Here is a 20,288-nt window from a genome sequence, read left to right on the forward strand (position 1 = left end):
TAGATAAATGCGATTATAATTCAACGTTGAGATACTTTTCCCATGATTTTTTTTAGCGTATCCTATTTGTTATTTATGTTAAGTTGCAAATAATTGCACACATAAAAAATATCTACACGAAGGCCACACCAAGAAGGCGAGGCACTCCTTTTACCATATTTACCACACGATTGCTCCTCATTTAGAAGCGCGCTGATTCAAGAATCAAGATAGATTTCTTTCCTTGAAGGAAGCATTCACGAAGATTTCATACCTACTTATCTCTTTTCTTCACTTTGCAAGAATCACGATTATCGCGTTGATTTAATGTTTACAAGTTACATAACTTATTAGGTGAACGGATTGTGCGCACTTTTCAAAGATATTACGCTCATAAATCACACCATATATAAAAAAAGAAGAAATACTTCATAAACACTCACACAGAAACGAAAAAGGAAAATATTTGTACGCTTTGTTGGAATCGTAATTATTTCTTACGCATTATTGTCATCCTTGCATGACAAATTTTCGTCCTCATCCGTTCGAGACATTTCGTCATAATGCGTTCGATAACGGAATCATTCGCGAAGAACCTACACGACGATTTCAATCACAGGAAGTGACACAATCAGCTATTCAAATAAATATTGCGCTCTGATTATTCACAGCAAAACGCAAAAATATAATGACTTATTTTTTACGTTGCAGGATTTAAGAAATCAAAGTTGGAACGCGAGTAATGCGTGCAATGGAAGTCAGGGAAGTTCTGGGAGTCATGGGGGCAGCACAGCTTCAAGCAACAGCAGTCGTCGTACTTCTTTATGCTCGAATAACATTCGCATTGCTGACTCACCAGTTGAACACTTTTATCTGCAATCACAAGTGAATACATTACAATGGCAGCTGAAGGAAGTAAGTTGATAAGAAATCAATTAAAATGTGCGAAATTATTTATTTTAATTGTGATAAATGTGTTTCCAGACTGAATCATCACGTGAAATGTATAGAGCTGTCATGAGACAAGTCGTAACCTTTTTGGAACGTGCTCACAGAAGTTTGGAACTGCTTGGGACAAGAATCAAGTCCAATACGAGGCTGCCAAGACCACAAAGTGAATATTTTATTAACAATTCAGCTGATACTTTACTTGATACATCATCTGAAATGGAATGGTAGGTTTTTTGATTTATTTATTTTATTTGATTGTTTATAATTTGATTTTTAACGTTTTTAGGCGTTGGAAGAAAAAATCTGAACCTTCTTTAGAAGAAATTCCCCCTGAGAAATTATCACAAGAAGCTTACAGACTGCTCCGGACAGCTCAATCTTTATTGAGCACCCACGAGCCGGACTTAGCGCATGTTGCCGCCCCCACTATCGAAGAAGACATTGGATTCCTTTCTCAATTAGCTAAAGAGTTTCCTTCACATGAAGGCACTAAACTACCACAAAGAGCTACATCGTTTTCACTGTGTCCTAAATTATTAACACCAGAGAAACCTGAACGTTTTTCTGAGCATAAAAATGATAAAAATCAAGAATCCAAGGATGTTATTAATAAAGAACAACAAAAAGAGAAAATATCTGGTGTTATTAATGGTCCAGCTGCAACAGGAACAACATTTAGTAGAAAATATTCTCTGCAGTTGAATGATACAGTTAGGAGAAACTCTTTTTTAAGAGAAGTTAGCAAAATGAACAGATCTAATGAATCTACATCTTCAAGATCAAGCATGATTGATGCCACAGAGATATTCACAAGTACTATGATAGATGATAAAGAAAAGAAAGGTTTTAAGCTGGATAAATTTGAAAAATTTGAAAAATTCGCAAAATTTGACAATTATGAGAAATCCAATTCACCTCCAGTGTCCAGCGTTGGTTCAGCTGAAGATGAGAGTGGTTTCAGCTCAATGAACTCTTTCCAAGAGGTGGGTATACCCCATGTTGATCATACTCTGGAAGCCAGGTCAACACCCAAACCGCATTCGAATTTATACGAAGATTTTCGAAACTTTGCGTTGGATAAACGCAGTCCTTACAACGATACAACCACAAATACATCTCATGATAATACTTTTGCACAATTTGCTGATGATATTAAACTTTGGGAGACTCCTACTGTTTTGCACAAGAGGTGGAGTTCTTCACCGGTTGATTCAGGCAATTGTTTGGTCCTCACTGAAAAAGCACCGGTTTTATGGGTTTAGAACCTTGAATATTATGAATATTATGCCATAACATCAATAAATATAATTTATCAATGAAAATTTTGAATGCAAGTTGTGGTTCAGTTGAATTTTGATTAATTTATGAACGCAAACAAATAAATTGTGATATTGTGTAGTGTAAAGTAAAAACATACAGTTTCTATTAACTTAAAACTTAATATTTAATAATACTAGTGTTAATTTTGCTGATAATTAACTTGATTAACGTTTTAATATTAAATTTTACAATAAAATGTACAATATTTATTTAAACATAGATTTTTAGAGGTAAAATTATGTTTTAAACAGTTTTGTAATGTGCATTATACTTTTAATTAAGTTTTTAAGTGTCTATGTGTTAAGATTTTAAAATTATTGTAATTTTTAAACGTTTATGATAAAATTTGAGGCTCTATCTGCAAAATTCATAAGTTAATAAACATATAATCAAGCTTTTTACTTAAAATTTGTCATTTTTTTCATGTTCTGCTAGTGTTGTGTTTACATTTGGTGTATAAAAAGTTGCCTATGTTAAATATCAAATACACTTATTGAGTTTATTTCCAGCAGGAGGAATTTGTACCGTAAGGACATTTGGAGGATTATGCGCTCGATTTGCGACGTCAAGGACGTTTTTATTGCCTCGCTTTAAAACTTATTATATCTGTATGGTGTAAGTTGTAGAAATATAAACGATGTCAAAGTTTTAGTAATGTTTGTGGCGTCAGTAAATTGTAGGACAACGCTGAAATGTTGCACTTCCTTATTATCAATTTTAAAATGTATAATTTTAGAGTTTTAGCATTTTAACGTATTGTGACAACACAAATTGGTGGATACATATTTATTAAAAATATTATCAAGGTTATTAACTTACCAATATTAAGTGATTATGTATTAATAATTAAATAATTAAATATTTTATTGAAGGATTTTGTTTTTTAAAATAATTGAAAAGTGTTTGGTTTTAAAATTGTGTTGGATGCATGACTGCATGCAGTATGTTGGCGCGCAGAATTGCACGCGCAGCCCATGGCCCAGCCGCCCCCGATATCGTCCGAAGCTCACGGAGTTCTGCCGCCCCCGCAAAGCTCGCACGCACGGCGCGCACGCCACCACGACGCGATATTGGTTAGGTCGCCGACGGATTTCGTAACACCGCCACCACCGATCAAACGCATTCCTGCAGCCGCTAAAACGCTACTTCAGTTCGTACCTAAATCAAATCAAATCAAAGCTAAAACTTTAATTTGCTGTAAAGTTTCGGTGTTCACGGGTGTACGGTGTGTGCAATGGGACTGTTGTTATCAGTGGCAGTGGTGTTATCGGCGTGGTAAACCATGTGCGCGACCTGGAGCAGCAGCAGGAGTGCCCTGTGGCGCTCAGACCTCTGCTCCAACGTGCGATGTCGCGCTCCGCGTCGCTAGCGAACTATTTTCGTCCGACGAATTGATTGCGCGTAGTGCGCGCGTGGGTCCTCACCGGCGGTCGGGCGTCCCCGCGCTCAGAAGCCAGCCGGCAGGCGAGCAGGCGAGCGCAGCGCGAACACCGCGAAGCCGACGACATCGAAAACCGCGTGCCGCGAGTGCAGTGCCATTCATCCACCCACCAACCAGCACCCCCCTCAACCACACCCCCAGGATACGCGTTGAATGCGGTGCCCTTGCGGGCGCACCACCGCCACCGCCGGCATCAACAGCCGTAACACCGGTGTCATCGGCACCCTCTTCTTCTTCTCATCCATCTCGTCGGCGAGCAGCGGGCGCGCGGCGGCGCTGCGCCCGACGCCACCACCACGGCCGCCAAGATTCCGCGCTCCGAGTATTTCAGTGACAGTGACAGTGAGATGAGCTACAAGGACAGGGGGTCGCCCATCCTCCTCGAAAGTGGCCTCAAGTCCTTCCTGGGACATCCGGGGCACAACTTTCCTCTCATCAACGGTGAGTACCACCCATTCGATCCGTGCCCTTGAAAAACACCCGCCGCGTGCTTCGCATGCGCAGCTAGAGGGTTGCGGCTGCCGCCTACGCGTCGAAAACAAATCGAACCCCGCCCGCAAACAAACAACTCACGAATTATCCATCAAACAAACATTCTACATATAAAAATACGAGAAAAACATTAATTTCACTGAGGTTTTGTGAAATTTTTAGTGTAAATTGTCGTTGAATCGGCCGGTCACATGTTTTCCTGCCGAGTCAGCCGCGCGCTGCGCTTGCGCCCAGCTGGAGAAGTCACACGGTTGCTCGCAGGAACACCGACCGGCTTATAAACTCAAACTCAAACAATTTACAATGTTTAAATTCCGTACACGCCGCACACCGCACTGGAATTAACCAGTTTTCTTCTGTTCGTAGAAACAAAACGCAAAAATTTCTATTTTTATTGCTTTACAAGAAATAGAAAAAAAATAGAATAGATTTTTTATGAATGTTTTCGCATTCGGACACTTTTAAAATAGGAGCTAATTTATTTGAAATGCGCTGTGATGTTGTGAGCGCATGACCGACCGACCCACCGAAAACGTCTGTCCGCCTGGCCGCCCAGTTTTATTTTAACCCGCCGAAGTCTAATAAAAGTTTCGGATAACAAAAATATTGTAGGCATGTTAGGCATATTATTAGATCTGTTTCCACACTGCGAACAACTTCATTTTAAATCCGTATAATTTTATTTTTGTTTTTATTTCTTTATTTTTAATAAATAAAAAAATTTAGAGATGTTGTGTATTAGGAGTAAGTGCCAATGGCTGACGAATGTCACACTTAACAAACGCAGCCTCCCGGCTGCGGCGGCGGCGATTAAATGTCAAATCGCGATCGAGCCGCCTTTGCCAATGAAATGCGGATGAACTTTTCCCGTAGCCGATCGGGCACACACATTTCAACATCTCAAAATGCACACAATCATAATTTTTGTGCGTTGGAAATTTTAAGAGAGTTTATAGTTTTGTGAGCGTGCGTCATGTGTGTGGAAGCATGTGATTTGAAGTATAATGAAGTTGGGTTTAGAAGCAATAGAAGATGGGATCGCGGGATTTATTCGTGGAGAAGATTCGGCAATTCGGACGTCATAACGCCAAGTAAAAATATAACGCACGAGCGAATGCTTGCGGCCTGCGCTCGCTGCGCACGAAAATAGTTACAATCTATGAGAGAGAACAAACTTTGAGAGCATCTTTTGCGGCTGCTAGTATCTATGAAGTGAAATATACAAATGGTAGTTTTATATTTATGTTTTAATAACTTAATTATGAAAAAAAATGAAATTTTCTTTGACAAATAAAGGGAATTAAGTAAAATAAAATTGGTTTGGTTTTTATTCAGTTAAATTAATCACTGATATAGTTATTTATCTTAATTTTATATTGTATGGTATTACAATTTATTTTAAATTGCAAGTATTGCCTTTATTTGTAATTAATTTAAAATTTTTCATTTTATTTTTAAGAAAAAATTGATTTCTCATTTAAATCTTTATTTCTCAATATTTTGCCTAATAGAAATGCCTTTCTGAATCAATTATTAAAAGATAAAGCACTCAATAATGTCAAACGACATAACCTTATCAAACACATTTTATTTAATTTTTATAATTTTCTAAATAAATTTAATTTTTTAATTCTCCTCTTATAAAAACCAAATTTCCAACTATTTTACACTTAATTCAACTTAAATGCATTTATTTCTTCAATTTCTTAATATTTCTACATACAAAACACTGAACTGGTTTTTACGCTGTGCGTTTACAACAAAAACACGCTGTTATTTCGTTTTATTGCACTTTATCTGCTTCTTATCAATCGATTCGCAAGAGACCTCAGCATAACACCTCCAGTTTATCCGCAGTGTTACGCGAACGCGCCAACAATATGTTTCACTCGCCTTAAATCACGTGCACACACAGACTAAACACGTTCGGAATTAATTGCCGCTCACACGCTGAATTACATTATTAAATTACTACATTAATAAACAAATATGTACGCGAGTGATCTCTTCACCGTGGGTGGCGCCTTACCACAAATACCCAAATGGTTTGATCTACCCTCGACAATATCCACGCGCATGGCGATGCCAATCAATCCGTATTTGTTTTGTTGGAATCACAATAACAACAACAACAATGCGAGGAAATCAAATTATTCAATTACAGGTAAACCAATTTATAAAATTAATAAAATTTATTAAAATTATATTATAAAACACGTGCGATATTAATATAGATATTATATTTATTAATACTATTTACTATCGGTTTGATAGTAATTAATATTATGACATCTTTATTTTTATTTTATTTCAATGATAATAAATTTAAAATTAAAAAAAATACATGCACAATTGTTATCTATATTACTTAATTCTCGTGACACTCGTAAATGTGTAAATGTGATACGATTATTTACACAAGTAGACTCGTAATATGACTTAAGTTACTTACGAGTATGTGCATTGGTAGGGAGTGAGTTTATCAGTGATGTAGCGCAGTGTAAATGTAAATGCTTCTCACCTAAAATATCATATTTCGTACAGTGGCGTCTACATTCCATCTCACGCTGATAAAACCACGCGTGAAATTCCCTCTAAACTTTCGACTAAACATTCTCTGCTAAAAATCTCTTATCTACGATGAGTGTGTCCTCGGGCGCAGTGTTATTTTTTCGCATTTTGGAGTCGTGCAAAGTTCCAACAGTGTACACCCACGACCTTGACTTTACAACTCTGTTTGCTTCAAGTCTCCAAACCGAGATTAAAATTAAATAATTTCAAATTAAGTCTCGAAGTCTCGAAGTCTCGAAGGTATAACCGCGAAATATATTTTTATGCTGCGTGTGTGTGTGTATTGATTTAGTTTGTGTTAGAACTAAAGATTGTTCTTTAAGTTAAGCCTCGAATACTCAGAACAACTGAGAGCAGAACAGAGAAGATATACCGGTTTCAGCTGACTTTAATTATGAGTCGGGTTCTAATCAGTTCTAATAAGCAGCTTCGACGTTGAATTTATGCTAGACTAAAGCTGGCCATCAATGAAATAGTTTTTCGTTTTTGTTATGACACAAAATAATTGAGTAATCTGAATATTTTTTGCTTACTAAGATGTAAAACTAGTGATTTTTCATTAATTTCGTAAATATGATTAAGAATGATGAAAGTTTGATGAAAACAAACTGTTTACTATTTAATAGCAATCAAAAGTCAACGCAGGCGATAGAGATTAAACAACAAGCGATAACACGACAGCGCATCAATCAATAACATTTTCGAGTAATAAATAAATTCGATTACTAAATCACGAGTATTAGTTTCTTATAGAAATGCGTTTGGGAATATAAGCGATGTGTGGAAAATTTATTCCATTAAATTAATGAATTATTCATTATGTGGCTTTTGAGGTGTTGGAAAGTCCGGAATTTATCGAATGTCTAATCAAATACGAAGAGTCAATGTTGAAATAGAAATAGGGTGGCGAAGTTAAACAGTCCTTGAATATGGAGATGTGTCATTTAATACAAGGTATTCATTTAGTTAATGAGAAATCAAACAAATAGACATTTTTATTTATTTATATTTATTTAGCTTAGGCGTAGGACTTTGTCGGCGTTGATTTTAATGAAATAAAGATTAATTAATTACTCTTTTGCCCCTTTGATGGTTTAGTCAATGAAGAATCTTTATTTTAACTTTAAAAATGAGGAAAATGAATTTTGCGCCATCTAGATTCGAAGTTTATAACTATAACTATGCTTAATTCTCCATATAAACTTTAATCCCTTATTTTACACCCTTAAAACTATATTTTAGCAACGAAAAGTAGCCTATTTTCTTTTCCTTAGTCAAAATTATCTCTTAACCAAAATTTATTAAAATTTCATTTTTATTTTTTGCGTGAAACCGACACAAAGATACAAACAAACTTATTTTTGCGTTTATTATATTATAGCATTGAACATTTCGTCATAAATCGATGTCGTTTTCAGTTTCGGGGGCAAATGTGATAAGTGATAACTTTCCAATCAAAATTCACTTCTCGAGTGCCAAAAACACAGAGATAACAATGATTGCCGTAAAAAAATCTCTCTCAAACAAGCAACGTAGAACATAAGTGTATATTTTTCTAATCAGCGCACAATTTGTGACATGCAATTAATTCGATTATTAAATTACGCTCACGCTTGTCCTCGAGTACGACGGCGACGCCAAAATTTAATTTAATCACAAGTCAGAGTACATACACACTTCAAAATCAAAATGTATTTTGATAAAATGATGAAATTGTATCATAATAATATTTTTAAGTGAAAAATTGGAGAATTTAAGATTTTTGATGATTTTAACAAATTTTTTGTAAGAAAAAAGTTTTTTTATGCGATTTAAACAATTAAAACTCCATTAGAGAAACAACGAACAATTTATTTCAATTACACTGTAAGGTATGTAATTGTAATTAATGTTAGCAATATATTTTGCTATCTAAACCAATACGATAGACAATATTCTTATTTTCATTTCTACAAATAGAACAATTAATACACGTGTTGATTAATTGATAGTTAACCTAACAAAAACTTGAATCTACAATTTGTATCTTGTCTGTTTTATTTAGAAAAAAGAAAAGAGTTTTGTCACATACGCTTTGTTCACGTGACATGTGTGTAACTAGTTTGACCATTTTGTTCGTTTGCTCTGCGCGCTGCTTCGCAGCTAGTTAGTAAATAGAGTCTAATTACGCATCCCAGTTATGAGAACGGGTCGAAAACGACCTTTACATTGAACGCGTCGCGGCGCAGCACGGCGAACAAACGCACGATGCAATTATTGCGCGGACACGGGACATGCATCACCAAACATTAAAAAAATAATACACGACACACACGAAAACACAAAACACACAGAATAGAATCAACAGCAGACAAACGCAAGGCGTGCTATTAAATTTCCTCAAGCGGAGAGCCAAACACAAAAAAAAAACGAAATAAAATAATAGTTTGGAATGTAAATATGAATCGACGCAATTAAAATTAGAATTTCAGTTAAATGCATGCATGAAGATGCATAAATTATGATTTTATTAAATATAGTTTTGTGTCGACGTAGGTATTCCTATAATATGCATATTTGTAGTTTTTTTATGTTTATTTATTGACATGTCGTGACTGGCATTCGATTGTATCGTGGCGTGTACTCGTGCATGCTCAATGTTGTACATGATCTATTACACTAATTGCAAACTCGTTTTTTCATTAATAAATCCACATTATTCAGCTGTACAACGTCGATTTAATTCTATCCTCAAGTCTAACTGGGTTACTCACTACAGACGACTCATACTACACAGAGATTCACATAGGTAAAATACTACTAGTTCAGTTTATTGATTTGTACATTGCCTAAGAATAGAGATATTAAAAACAGGGAAAATTGGTTTTATTATTAGTAAATCACACGCCATCTAGCGGAAAATATGAGCAAACATATTTTTCTATATGATCTTATAGGTAAAAAATAGTTTAGTGGCGCCCTTTCATGAGTAGACTTCAAAATTAATTATTTTGTATTTTTTTCTGAAAATTGTATTTTTAATATTTTTTTCTCAAAATAATTGTTTTTATTAGTGTATCACACGCCATCTAGCGGGAAATGTGAAGCAATATAGTTTGTCTATATGATCTTATAGATAAAATGTAATTTAGTGGCGCCCTCTGATGATTGAACGTCGAAACTAATAATTTTCTATTGAAATTTTAATTTATTGTACTTTTTAAATAAATATTTCTCAAAATAATTTTATAAATTGTCTAATGTTGGCTAAGGTGGAATATTTTATGTTGTCAGCACTAAGTGATAGTGTAAACTCAATCCGCTAGCCTGCTCTGATCGAGTAACCTACATACCGTTGATATTATAAATTCAAACGATTGAATTCAACTGCCCAACAAGTTTTTCCTTCTCCTTTACAACGAGATAAATTACACGTTTAGATTTGTCTTGTTATAAGGTTATAACTAATATTATTGCTGCAAGTGGATTTTTTACTTTCACGTGCTGGCAGTTTACAAATTTCGTACAAAATCGTATAAAACTCGAAACAGTCTCGACGGAGCGTACTGCATGAATAATTGAACGTCCAAAGTCGAGCGTTTTATCGAAGGTTAGAACCTCTCGATTTCGATATGCGACGCGTCGCCGAGATCTGATTCTCCGTTCAATCTTTTAAAACACGAAATTAATCTAAACGCATTATGATTATTGAAAGTGTACAGTACAGGTTATGTATGAATTTTAATTTTAAGGTTATGATTGTATTGTATGACTGGTTGACGCCGTTGGGGTCGTTTGGTCTATGCCGAAATGGCATACAATTCCGATTGTGACGCGTGAACGATACTAAATATTCACGGAACAACGGTCTACACGTGTAGTGCTACCGCACAACCTTGCGTATCATGCGAGTTTACGAGTGCTGTGTTATGACCGCCATTACGATTGACCATTAACCACAGCACATAGCACATAGCCGATTGTCGGTCATTGTATTCAATGGGTTTGAAGTTTACGAACGAAGTGCATAAAAAAAAGCAGCACGAAAACTACGACAAATAAAATGTCACTCACGCGAGTATGTTGCGAATGGCCCTCTAAAACCGGTTCACACATGTAAACCTACTAATGACGTTTATTGCTTGCATAAAATTTTGAATTTCTCTGGCACACTCTTTACTTTCCAAAATGACAGTTATGAGGTATTATTATTATAGGCAACACCTCGTACACTAAATATAAATTTTATTATTAATTTCCTGACAGTTGTTTGATGGAAAAATATGTTTAAATATCCAAAAGCGTTGTATTCTTAAAATAATCACACAAATCTTGTAGATTATGATGTATTCTACGAATCTCAAACAAATTTGTACGTTTCCAATGCATAGTTTACACGTTTTCAGCGTCGTGAGTTCGGAAAAGAGCTAAAAATACGCCTGGGAGTTTGTAACGTAAAAATTCGAAAATATTTTTATGTCCGAGCGTAATGCACGCGCTCGGAAGACGGCAGGTGGCTCGGATAACTTTAATTGATTTTTAAATAGTCTCTGAATTGTTCATTCAAGATTTAACTGGCTTTTATGTTTCTTAACGTGTTTAAAAATAGTGAAAACTAAGTTCTCAAAAACTCTTTCAATTTACTTAGAAAAACTGGTTTATTTTTATATAAATTATCTTAAATTATATAAAAGGTATTCTTAAATTTGATATTTAAGTTATTCGTATAGCGCCATCTGAACGTATTTAATAAAATTATTTCTAAAATTATAAGAAAGTTATTGATCACTTCTGCGTTTCTGGATGAAAGTTATTAACGTGGACATCAATTAATATGGAAATTAATTTCTTACCTTCAGATATAAAATTCTAAGTTTATGCACTTGTGGAAACCGAAATATTTACAAATTTATGCCCCAGTAGAGGTCCTAAGTTGCCAAGTGCTTTTCGAAACATACGCAGTGCATGAAACTCGCATTACGAAAACACTGAAATAAAAATTGGGAAAGTTTACTAGCCGCAATGATAAATTCGATGCGCTTTAAGTCGCCCGAATGTGTTTCATGTACGCTCAACTTGAGCACACGACCATTTGGCAAAGACATTCGAACATCCAAACGAAAATCTTTGCGACATTGTAATAGCTATTTTAAACTTTTATAATGTTTGTTATATTATTTTACGTGTTTCGTGCGAATTTTTATTGTAGTAATATTTGTAAGGTGTGTTGCATACAGTAAAATTTTGTTTGGATGATTTTAATGCTTCGAAGACATCATTGTCGTCGAGGCTAAGGTGAATTATCTGATAATTATTGTTTATACTCGTATAAATGTTTATGTTAGAAGTATCAGTTTGATAACCAACAAATTTGAAAGGCCGCAGTCGCATTGCCACACGCAAACAAGTCGAAATGTGCATGGCAACCAAAAGTTCACTCTCGAATCATACGACTGCCGCTCTTATCTCCAAAATATACTTTCGATATTTTTTATAACTTAGAATGACCATGATATATGCGTAAAGTAATATGGATGGCCATTTTGGCCGCAAAGAAATTATGACGTCGCCGTTCATGAAATAAAAACGAAACAGGCCAAATCGAGTGAATCGTTGACGTCGGCCGCGGGCGGGTTGCCTTGACCTTGCCTGTTACATGTTACATCAATCTATCGCTTTGCGTGTGTGTGCGTGCGTACATTATTAGTGGTAATTTTATGCGAGATGCGCGTCGACCGCCGTTATTGTTAGCGTGGAGCGCGAGCAGGCGAAATTCGCCTGCCAAAATAATCGTCCAGCTGCGAAGCGCGACTACAGGTGCAAAAAACGGTTTAATGAAACGACCTGGGTACTTTTGGCTCACACCTATTGCCAAAAAAATATGTACTGAACAAGCGAACTTGAAAATGTAATGTATTTGATTGTTGCAAGAACAAAGAACACAGAAATAAATTTGAAATGATGGGAAAATTCACTTTTTACAAGAATGAATAGTTGCAGCCAAAAGAATTGTGTATCATTGCGCCATCTACCTGCTAGTACATACACTAACAGAAATATTACTTTTCTAAATTTTTATTTACAAAATTGCTTGTAACTTTTACAATTTTCAACGGAAATTAACAAAATTTATTTTAAATTATAGATAATTAAATTCTCCAACTATATTTATGATATAAATCAATGTAAAATTATTTATTAACGCGTAAAATAGCACTTTAGTGATTTTGCTATTATCACATTGATTATAATGTTTGCTGTCAGAGTTTGGCTTATAGCGCAACTTCCATCGCGTATTGTGTCTCATCAGTCACCGAAAATATGCTTTTTAAAAAGCCATTTCGTTTCGCGTCGGCACGAGCCTCGTCCGTGTTCCCGTCGTCGAAATAGATGACGAGCGCTGGCGGGCGCTCGCGTTCTAAATCCGTTCGGCATCATCCTTCCTTACCATCCTGCGCGATGCACGCGCACGAGACCCGCGAGCGTCAACGTCATTTACACACAATTTACGCACACACTCGAACACAGCCGCCCGAAAATATCAGTCGCAGTTGCACCTCATCACTGGCCACAAAACTAAATAAAGTTCTCTACAAAACAAACACCGGATGTAGGTGGCGGTAGTTTTGCGGAAAAATACAAGTTTTAGGTTAGAATTTTTCATCCAGCATGATGAGCTTACAACAAAAGTAATATTTGTCTAATTATACGTTTAACGTTGTAATTTGATGAAATTGTATCATACACGATACAATATTGCAATAATAGTGACATTGCATGCTACACGGTAATAAAATTAACCACCTCCAGGGAAACACGCATAAAACTACGCAAACAACCCTAAAATAGCACCTCCCACGTCGAAATCCACCAGCTCAATATAATACACAAAGAAAGTTATAAACAAAAACGCAAAATACGAAATATTAACTCAAATTTTATTTTATTGACATAGGTCTGTTCAGTTTTGAAAATATGAATGTAATTCACGTCGAATAAATGATGAGATGATGAATATTTTGATTAGGATTATGTTTATGATTATACGCGTGTGTGGTTGTGGTGTGTAACATTGTTGGGAAAGGTTTGGGATTTGGGATGTGTGCGCGATAATCCGTTGCTTTGGCGGCGCGTCAAAAATTTCACGTGATGTGTGCCCGCGCCGCGCAATTCGACATAATGTAAAATGTAATAATAAACACGCGCGTAAAATAGTACAAACCGCGATAGTGTGTGCGCGCACACGCGAAATATGCGTTCGGAATAAAACATAAAGAAAAAAAACTCGGTGTGAAAAGCGAGAAAATCGGCGGCTAGTGGACGTCAGGACATTTGCAATCTCAAGGCTTATGATGTGTGCACGTCAACTATTCGTTAGTTGGCTAGATTTATGACTCATGTGACATCCACGCCTACGGCATTAATAGAAAATTATTATTTAAAAAATCAAGAAAAAATTTAAAATTTAAAATTTTGCAAATAATGACTTTCTTATTTGCAACTGTAAAATATACTGAATTATACTACACATTATTCACTGTTTTTTTAATTAAATTTTATAGCATTTCTAAGATTTTCCTTTTGTTTAGTTTTTTCAAGTTTTTTTACTTTAATTTTGCGAATTTAAATTAACAAAACCAATTTTATAGCTCTTACGCTAATTTCAACTCTGGAACAGCTAATTTGTTGAATTTATTTATGCTTAAAATAACAAAATTGCTATAAAAATCACAAAATTTCAAAAGAAAAAAAATTGGAGACAAAAAAGTCGTTTCTGAATAAGGTTATGTTGTTTGACACATTGACAGCAAAGTATACGTCATCGTTTGACAGAAAATTTAGAAATTGGCGTAAAGTTGTGAATTTTTGTGTTTTTAAGTGAAATTTAAATGAAATCGACATTTATTGATGAACTGGTACCAAGTTTGCGCTAAAAAACTGAAATGATTTTTATTCATATTTAACTTTAGCATTGATTGTTATCAAGTTGAGGTTGAGGCTTTAAATAACAATTTCGGTAGCACAGCCGCTAATGCCACTAATGCCGCTATTTCTGATACCGGTGACCTATAACATTTGAGTGTTATTGATTTCCTTGCAAGTCGCGCCGCGCCAAGCAAAGTCTAACTTGGTGCACTCGAAGTAAATGTGTACTACAAACACATCTGAAATATTTCGATATTCCGCATATACTCGTAGAACCAACAAAACGCAAAAATGCTTCAAATGGATTAGATGATTATAATATAAAATGTTTTACACACAAAGCATCATTCAAAACCGGTTAAACGCCTACTGTTCATGTCTCGTGTACAACTCATAAACAATTTTAATTAAAATATTGGTAAATTAATTGCGGTAGTTTGATGTAAAGTGGCTATTAAACATGTAAGCACTTAAAACGCGTTAATTTATTTTTTATTGCTGATATAAATATTGCATTATTAACTCGTGTGGGTTTTTCTTGTTGCAGGTGAGTTTTCCGCAATGTGATTTCTTGTGTGTTTCACTTGTACGACTTTGCGGCCGACACCAATTAGCGTGTCGTGGATGCGAAAGAATGGAAACCAAGTAAGGATGGCGTAAACGCCGCAGGGAAACCGTAAATATTCCGCCTTTTGTTACCCTTTGGCAGTAAACTCGTCTAACAGAAAACTTTTACGTTTTGCATTCCGTGAGAGAGCATGAGTTGCGTCCTCGTTTTTCGCCACGTTTCGGGCTTTATTTCCTGGCTTGTGTTAACGCAGTGAAATGTGTGTTGTGCGAGATTCGCTTTTCTTTGGAATTGGCTAAAGTTAAACTTGATTGGGATCGATCTTGCGCAGGGAAAGTTTTACTTCGCTTTTCATTTGATTATTCTTTTCTTTTTGTAAAAGATATCAAGGTTTTTTGAAGGTTTTGTAAGTTTTTCGAGGATAGGATAATAAGATTGAGGCAATAACATGTGTAGGCAACACACAGTACATTTATTAGAAGTTTTGGGTAGTCTAAGTTAAATTTTCCGCTGAATATTATTCTTACCTACTTTTGTCAACTTCGGTGACATAGTTTGTTAATATTATTTTAGAACTATTCTTAGGTAAACACGAAAAGAACTCAAAGCACTTCATTTTACTTCCTCAACTTTGAAGTTCTAATTATCCACAAGCATGACAAATATAAAAACATAACTTCCACTATATTAAATATCTGTGTTTTGAGAATTAATGGCAATTAAATTTTGATTGATACAACAGATTTTATGATCATAATAATGGTTGGTAAATTGTTCAAGTGCAACTAATGAAATTACCTCCCACACGTCGAAAATACATTTTCATGACTAGCAAAACACTCAAAAACGCACAACAACACTCGTAAAACACCGAATGCTTACACTGAACTGCTATGTTCCTCTGTGGTAACTATTAGCATACTAATTTTCTTCGTTGCGCGCATTTATTTTTGCATGTGTGTGTTGTGTGTTGAGATTTAGGATTGGGAAGTAATGTAGAGAGAAGTTTCTGGAGCACGTCAGAATTGTGGAGAATTATATTTTGTGTGCGGATAGTTTTACGACTTTGCGAATGTTTATAAACCTACAGGTGTTTTTTAACCGCACAAAAATAAATTTTAACAATTTTATTGAATGTCTACAGATAAAAAATTGATTTTTTGTTGATAAATTGAATTTTGAGAGTTTTCCTAAGAAAGTTTTAGTTTTTTCATTGAATAGTAGTTTATTTTAGTGTTATTGAAGTAGTGTACGTTACCTGTCCTAGGACAATATAAAAGAAAATAGCCAAAGCCTAGAATTCGATCGACCGTTCTTAATGCGTGCGACCTTGATAAGAAAAGTGTGTTTTTTTATTAAGAAATGCCAAGGTTTTGACCGTTACGACTTTGGAGTGCGTTTATTTTTAGCCCAAAACACTAAAAACATACAAAATAAAACAAAAACTCTAATAAACTTTGCTTTTCTTAAAATATTTTTTTCTTTTGATCTGTAAGCTTATATAGTTAAAGTTGTAGTTTGTTTTGAAGTAGTTGCAAGTTGCGAGTTGTAGTTGTGCAGTGTCGCAGCGCAATAATTTATTAATTTATCCGGAAGATTTACGAGCGCCGCGTTTTTCCTGCGCTCCGCGTTGCGCATTGTCAAATTGCCTCTCGCTAATGCTTTTAAAATGCTCTCTAACCGCTCCGACGACTTTGTCGTTGGCGGCCCCCATCTTACTTCCGACGATGCCGACGGTGCCAACTGTCTAGGGTGTCTAGATAAGATGCGACGTTTCGGATGATGCTTGAGGAAGCCGCTCAGATGTTTCAAACGAATAAAAATTGCGCTTTTTTTGCCGTCGGGTTTAATGCAGCATAATCGACCCAATCAACAATAACAATCAGATATAAATACAAATGTTGCATTACAAATTGTTGTTGCATTGAAATTACATTTTTATTGCAATTTGATAACGCATTATTCAACTTTTGAGTGGAAATCATGAAAGTGTATAAAATACGAGTATCGGTCGTGATAAGAATAAATCACAAGAAAGTGAACCAATATTTGAAGTATTGGTATTGATAGATGACATTTTTATTTAATCTGTGTTATATTGGCAAATATTTGTTTTGTGATCTGTGGAAATTGTTTGAAGTGTTTGGAAATTCACGCGATGAGCAAGCGATGAGCTAGACATGGAGTCTACTTTAGTTTTTTCTATTTACAGTCATGTACGGTTGGTTGCATAACATAAAACAACACACCGCACATAAATTCAAAACATTTTGCTTTATGAACATTTAACAACGTATTTCTACTCACTCATAAATTAATTCTTATACAAATAAATAAATATTATATTTCTTTTTATTATTTTAGTTTAAAACAATAATTTTGCTAATTTTATTCAGGGTTATTTTGCAGTTTCAAAAATTCTGTTTGTTTTTTGGCAAATTTGTGTGACAAAAATGCTGATAATTCTTATTTTTGAGAGTTTGAACAATGTCTCTATTGCCAAACACGATTGTCATTCAATTGTTCGCCGAATTCTGAAGGTGAGACTACCGAATTCAAACGCGACACGAATCGAAACCAGATAAAGGAGACAATGCGGCAGCGACGAGCGATTAACGAATAAAATTAAGAGATAATTGGACACTAAAGACACACGTTCTGACATGGCATGACACATGAGATATATCATGACAACACAGCAATTTCAACTTTAATTTTTTTGTTAGAATCACGAATGATTGAATGCTGCTCATGAGAACAAGTTATAATAATTATTTCTAAGAATTTTATTTTTATCGAAATAAAAAATACAACTTTAAATAACTTAAAATAATTTACCAACTGAAAAGTATCATTAAACAGGCAACACCCAAACGTGGTGTTTACATCTTAACAGGAATCGATTAAAAATTAGAAATTTCGGTGCGTATATAATAAGTATTATTATGCTTGTTAGCACGATGGCGTTGAAGCTGGTTCTGTGCGCGGAAAAGCACCGGGAACACTCTGCACGTGGGCGCGAACGTGCCGTCGGAAAGTCATGCGAATTCCGGCGTGGTCCCGCTTCTGCTCGCATCACGTTTATTTACGGCCGTCGCACGCACGAGAGCGGCATTTCCTTTTATTTTCCAAACACAAAACATTCAAACATACCGAGAATATGCAAAAACAAAAGTGAAATAATAATCTACGCCGCTGTAATGACAAAACAATACACAATACAAGTATATCAACTACTAATAGGCATAGAAACTTTGATTACAAAGTAATAGCAAGATTTTACTTTAAATAAAAGTTGTGATTTTCAGTTTTTAACATTATTAACTGAATTTTTAAGCTGTAAATCAGAAAATTTGATTTTTTGACATTTTGAGGTTATAAACTTCAAAATGACAGCTGTCATTAATCAAAACTGTCAAATAGCACTCATCACATAACCTGCCAATCATTAAAATCACCAAATACAAATAATTTTAACACCTTGCAGGCGTTAAACTCGTCTAAATTTATTTCTCACTTGTTTCGTTTCTAAATGCCATTAAATTTGACGTCAATTTGAATCGTTGCAAACAAGCCTCCAACGAATTCAACGATCACGAATTTTATTATTAAGGTAGTCCTAGACTTGTCTACTTCTTTCTATCTTGTCATTACCTGTTGATGTTAAACATTTTAACAGTTATGCTTGAGAAAGAAAGAGAGCGAAATTTGCTCAATACTATAAAGTCGTCGTCGTCGACGCTGACGACCGGTTTGCGTGAAATTTCGGTGAAATTTTTTCCACGCCACGTTCAAATTTATGCGCGAAATTTTGTGCGTACACGCACGACCCATAGCCGTCGTAATTCCAGACATTTTCAATTTAAACTTTACGCAAATTCACTTTAATAAATGTATTGTGTATAATTTACATTTTTAAGTATTTTGTTAATGTCTGCCTGCTTGGCGATTAATTATTACCCGACGAAAATTGAAAGTTTCATACATAATATTAATACTAATTTTGTATTATGTACATTGTTAATTTAAAATAATAAATAAATCAGTGAGAATAAAATTTCACTACAAAATTAATTAATTACGCACAGCAGTGAATTATAATATAATTATACACTAGTAGAATACTGTGTTTTAATCATGAGTTTTGGTTCAATTTGTAATACGATTCCGATTCTGATATCATTTCCAATCAGTTTCCGGAAACTAGGAACTCGACATTCAGTTGGTAGTAGTCGTTGTCTAGCTCGGAGCATGTGCGGCGAGAAAGGCTGGAAAACTAATTCAATAAAAGTATCCATTATCGGATATTGTCATGAAGCCGTGAAGCAGCGAAGCCATGAACAGGTTCGCAGGCGCGAGAGTGCGAGACACTTTAAATTATTGCATTAGCAGACACACAAACACATTCGAGAGTTTCGCGAAATGTAACACGAAGAAAACTCCCCCGGGCAACAAATCAAAAACAACGGTACTATATTATTTATTACCCATCAGAAATTGCATTATATTTATTAGTTTTATTACAAATATTTCAAAATATAATCATTTTCAATTTGTAATAAATTTTAATGAATACAAGAAACAGATTTATGTTTATAACTTTATTTTTAGTAGGTTTTCGTAACAATATAATTAAATTTTTACTTTCTTGTTTTGATTCATCAGTTCATCTATAAAATTCGCAATTTTATTAAAATAGAAAATAGAATTATTAATAGTGCACTTTAACGCCATCTGCGATTAAATTATTTAACTATAATTATGATTAAATCTCTATACAAATTTTCATCCCTTATTTAACACTCTTCAAGCCATAATTGTTGACATTTCAATAATTATTCTGCTATTCTGGGCGAAGATAAATACATTAAACCAGAGATCATCAAAATCTGTTCAGCCGTTCTTGAGTTATAAATTTTTTAACTAACGCGACTTTGTTTTCCATACATAAAACTTATGGACTATGTATTTTCTCTTTCGTTAGTACTTCGACTTAATATATTTTAAGGTAAAGTTGAAGTTTAACTTTTTTATCAAATATTTAATCAGAATCCAAATAGA

At 34.8% G+C, this 20,288-nt stretch overlaps 2 protein-coding genes across 3 annotated transcripts in view; both read left to right on the forward strand.

The window, feature by feature from the left end:
* The window catches only part of LOC135793142 (uncharacterized), a 28,396-nt gene extending 25,780 nt beyond the window's left edge, over positions 1-2,616 (forward strand). The window contains exons 2-4 of the mRNA XM_065303953.1: positions 691-894; positions 964-1,154; positions 1,217-2,616. Of these exons, the coding sequence (XP_065160025.1) occupies positions 691-894; positions 964-1,154; positions 1,217-2,192 (1,371 nt within the window). The 3' untranslated portion in view covers positions 2,193-2,616. The remainder of the gene's footprint in view (positions 1-690; positions 895-963; positions 1,155-1,216) is intronic.
* A 694-nt stretch (positions 2,617-3,310) lies between these two features.
* The window catches only part of Pdp1 (PAR-domain protein 1), a 52,317-nt gene continuing 35,339 nt past the window's right edge, over positions 3,311-20,288 (forward strand). Inside the window, exon 1 of one of the 2 annotated variants that reach the window (XM_065303958.1) lies at positions 3,311-4,132. In XM_065303958.1, the coding sequence (XP_065160030.1) occupies positions 4,039-4,132 (94 nt within the window). In that variant the 5' untranslated portion in view covers positions 3,311-4,038. Of the gene's footprint in view, positions 4,133-5,996; positions 6,348-20,288 lie in introns of those variants that run through there. The other variant, XM_065303957.1, reaches the window with a different exon arrangement.

The sequence above is a fragment of the Atheta coriaria genome, unplaced genomic scaffold (assembly GCF_025399875.1).
Source record: "Atheta coriaria isolate IRGN ID8LTWV9N9 unplaced genomic scaffold, Caltech_Dcor_3.1 hic_scaffold_6_pilon, whole genome shotgun sequence".
Lineage (NCBI taxonomy): Eukaryota > Metazoa > Arthropoda > Insecta > Coleoptera > Staphylinidae > Dalotia > Dalotia coriaria.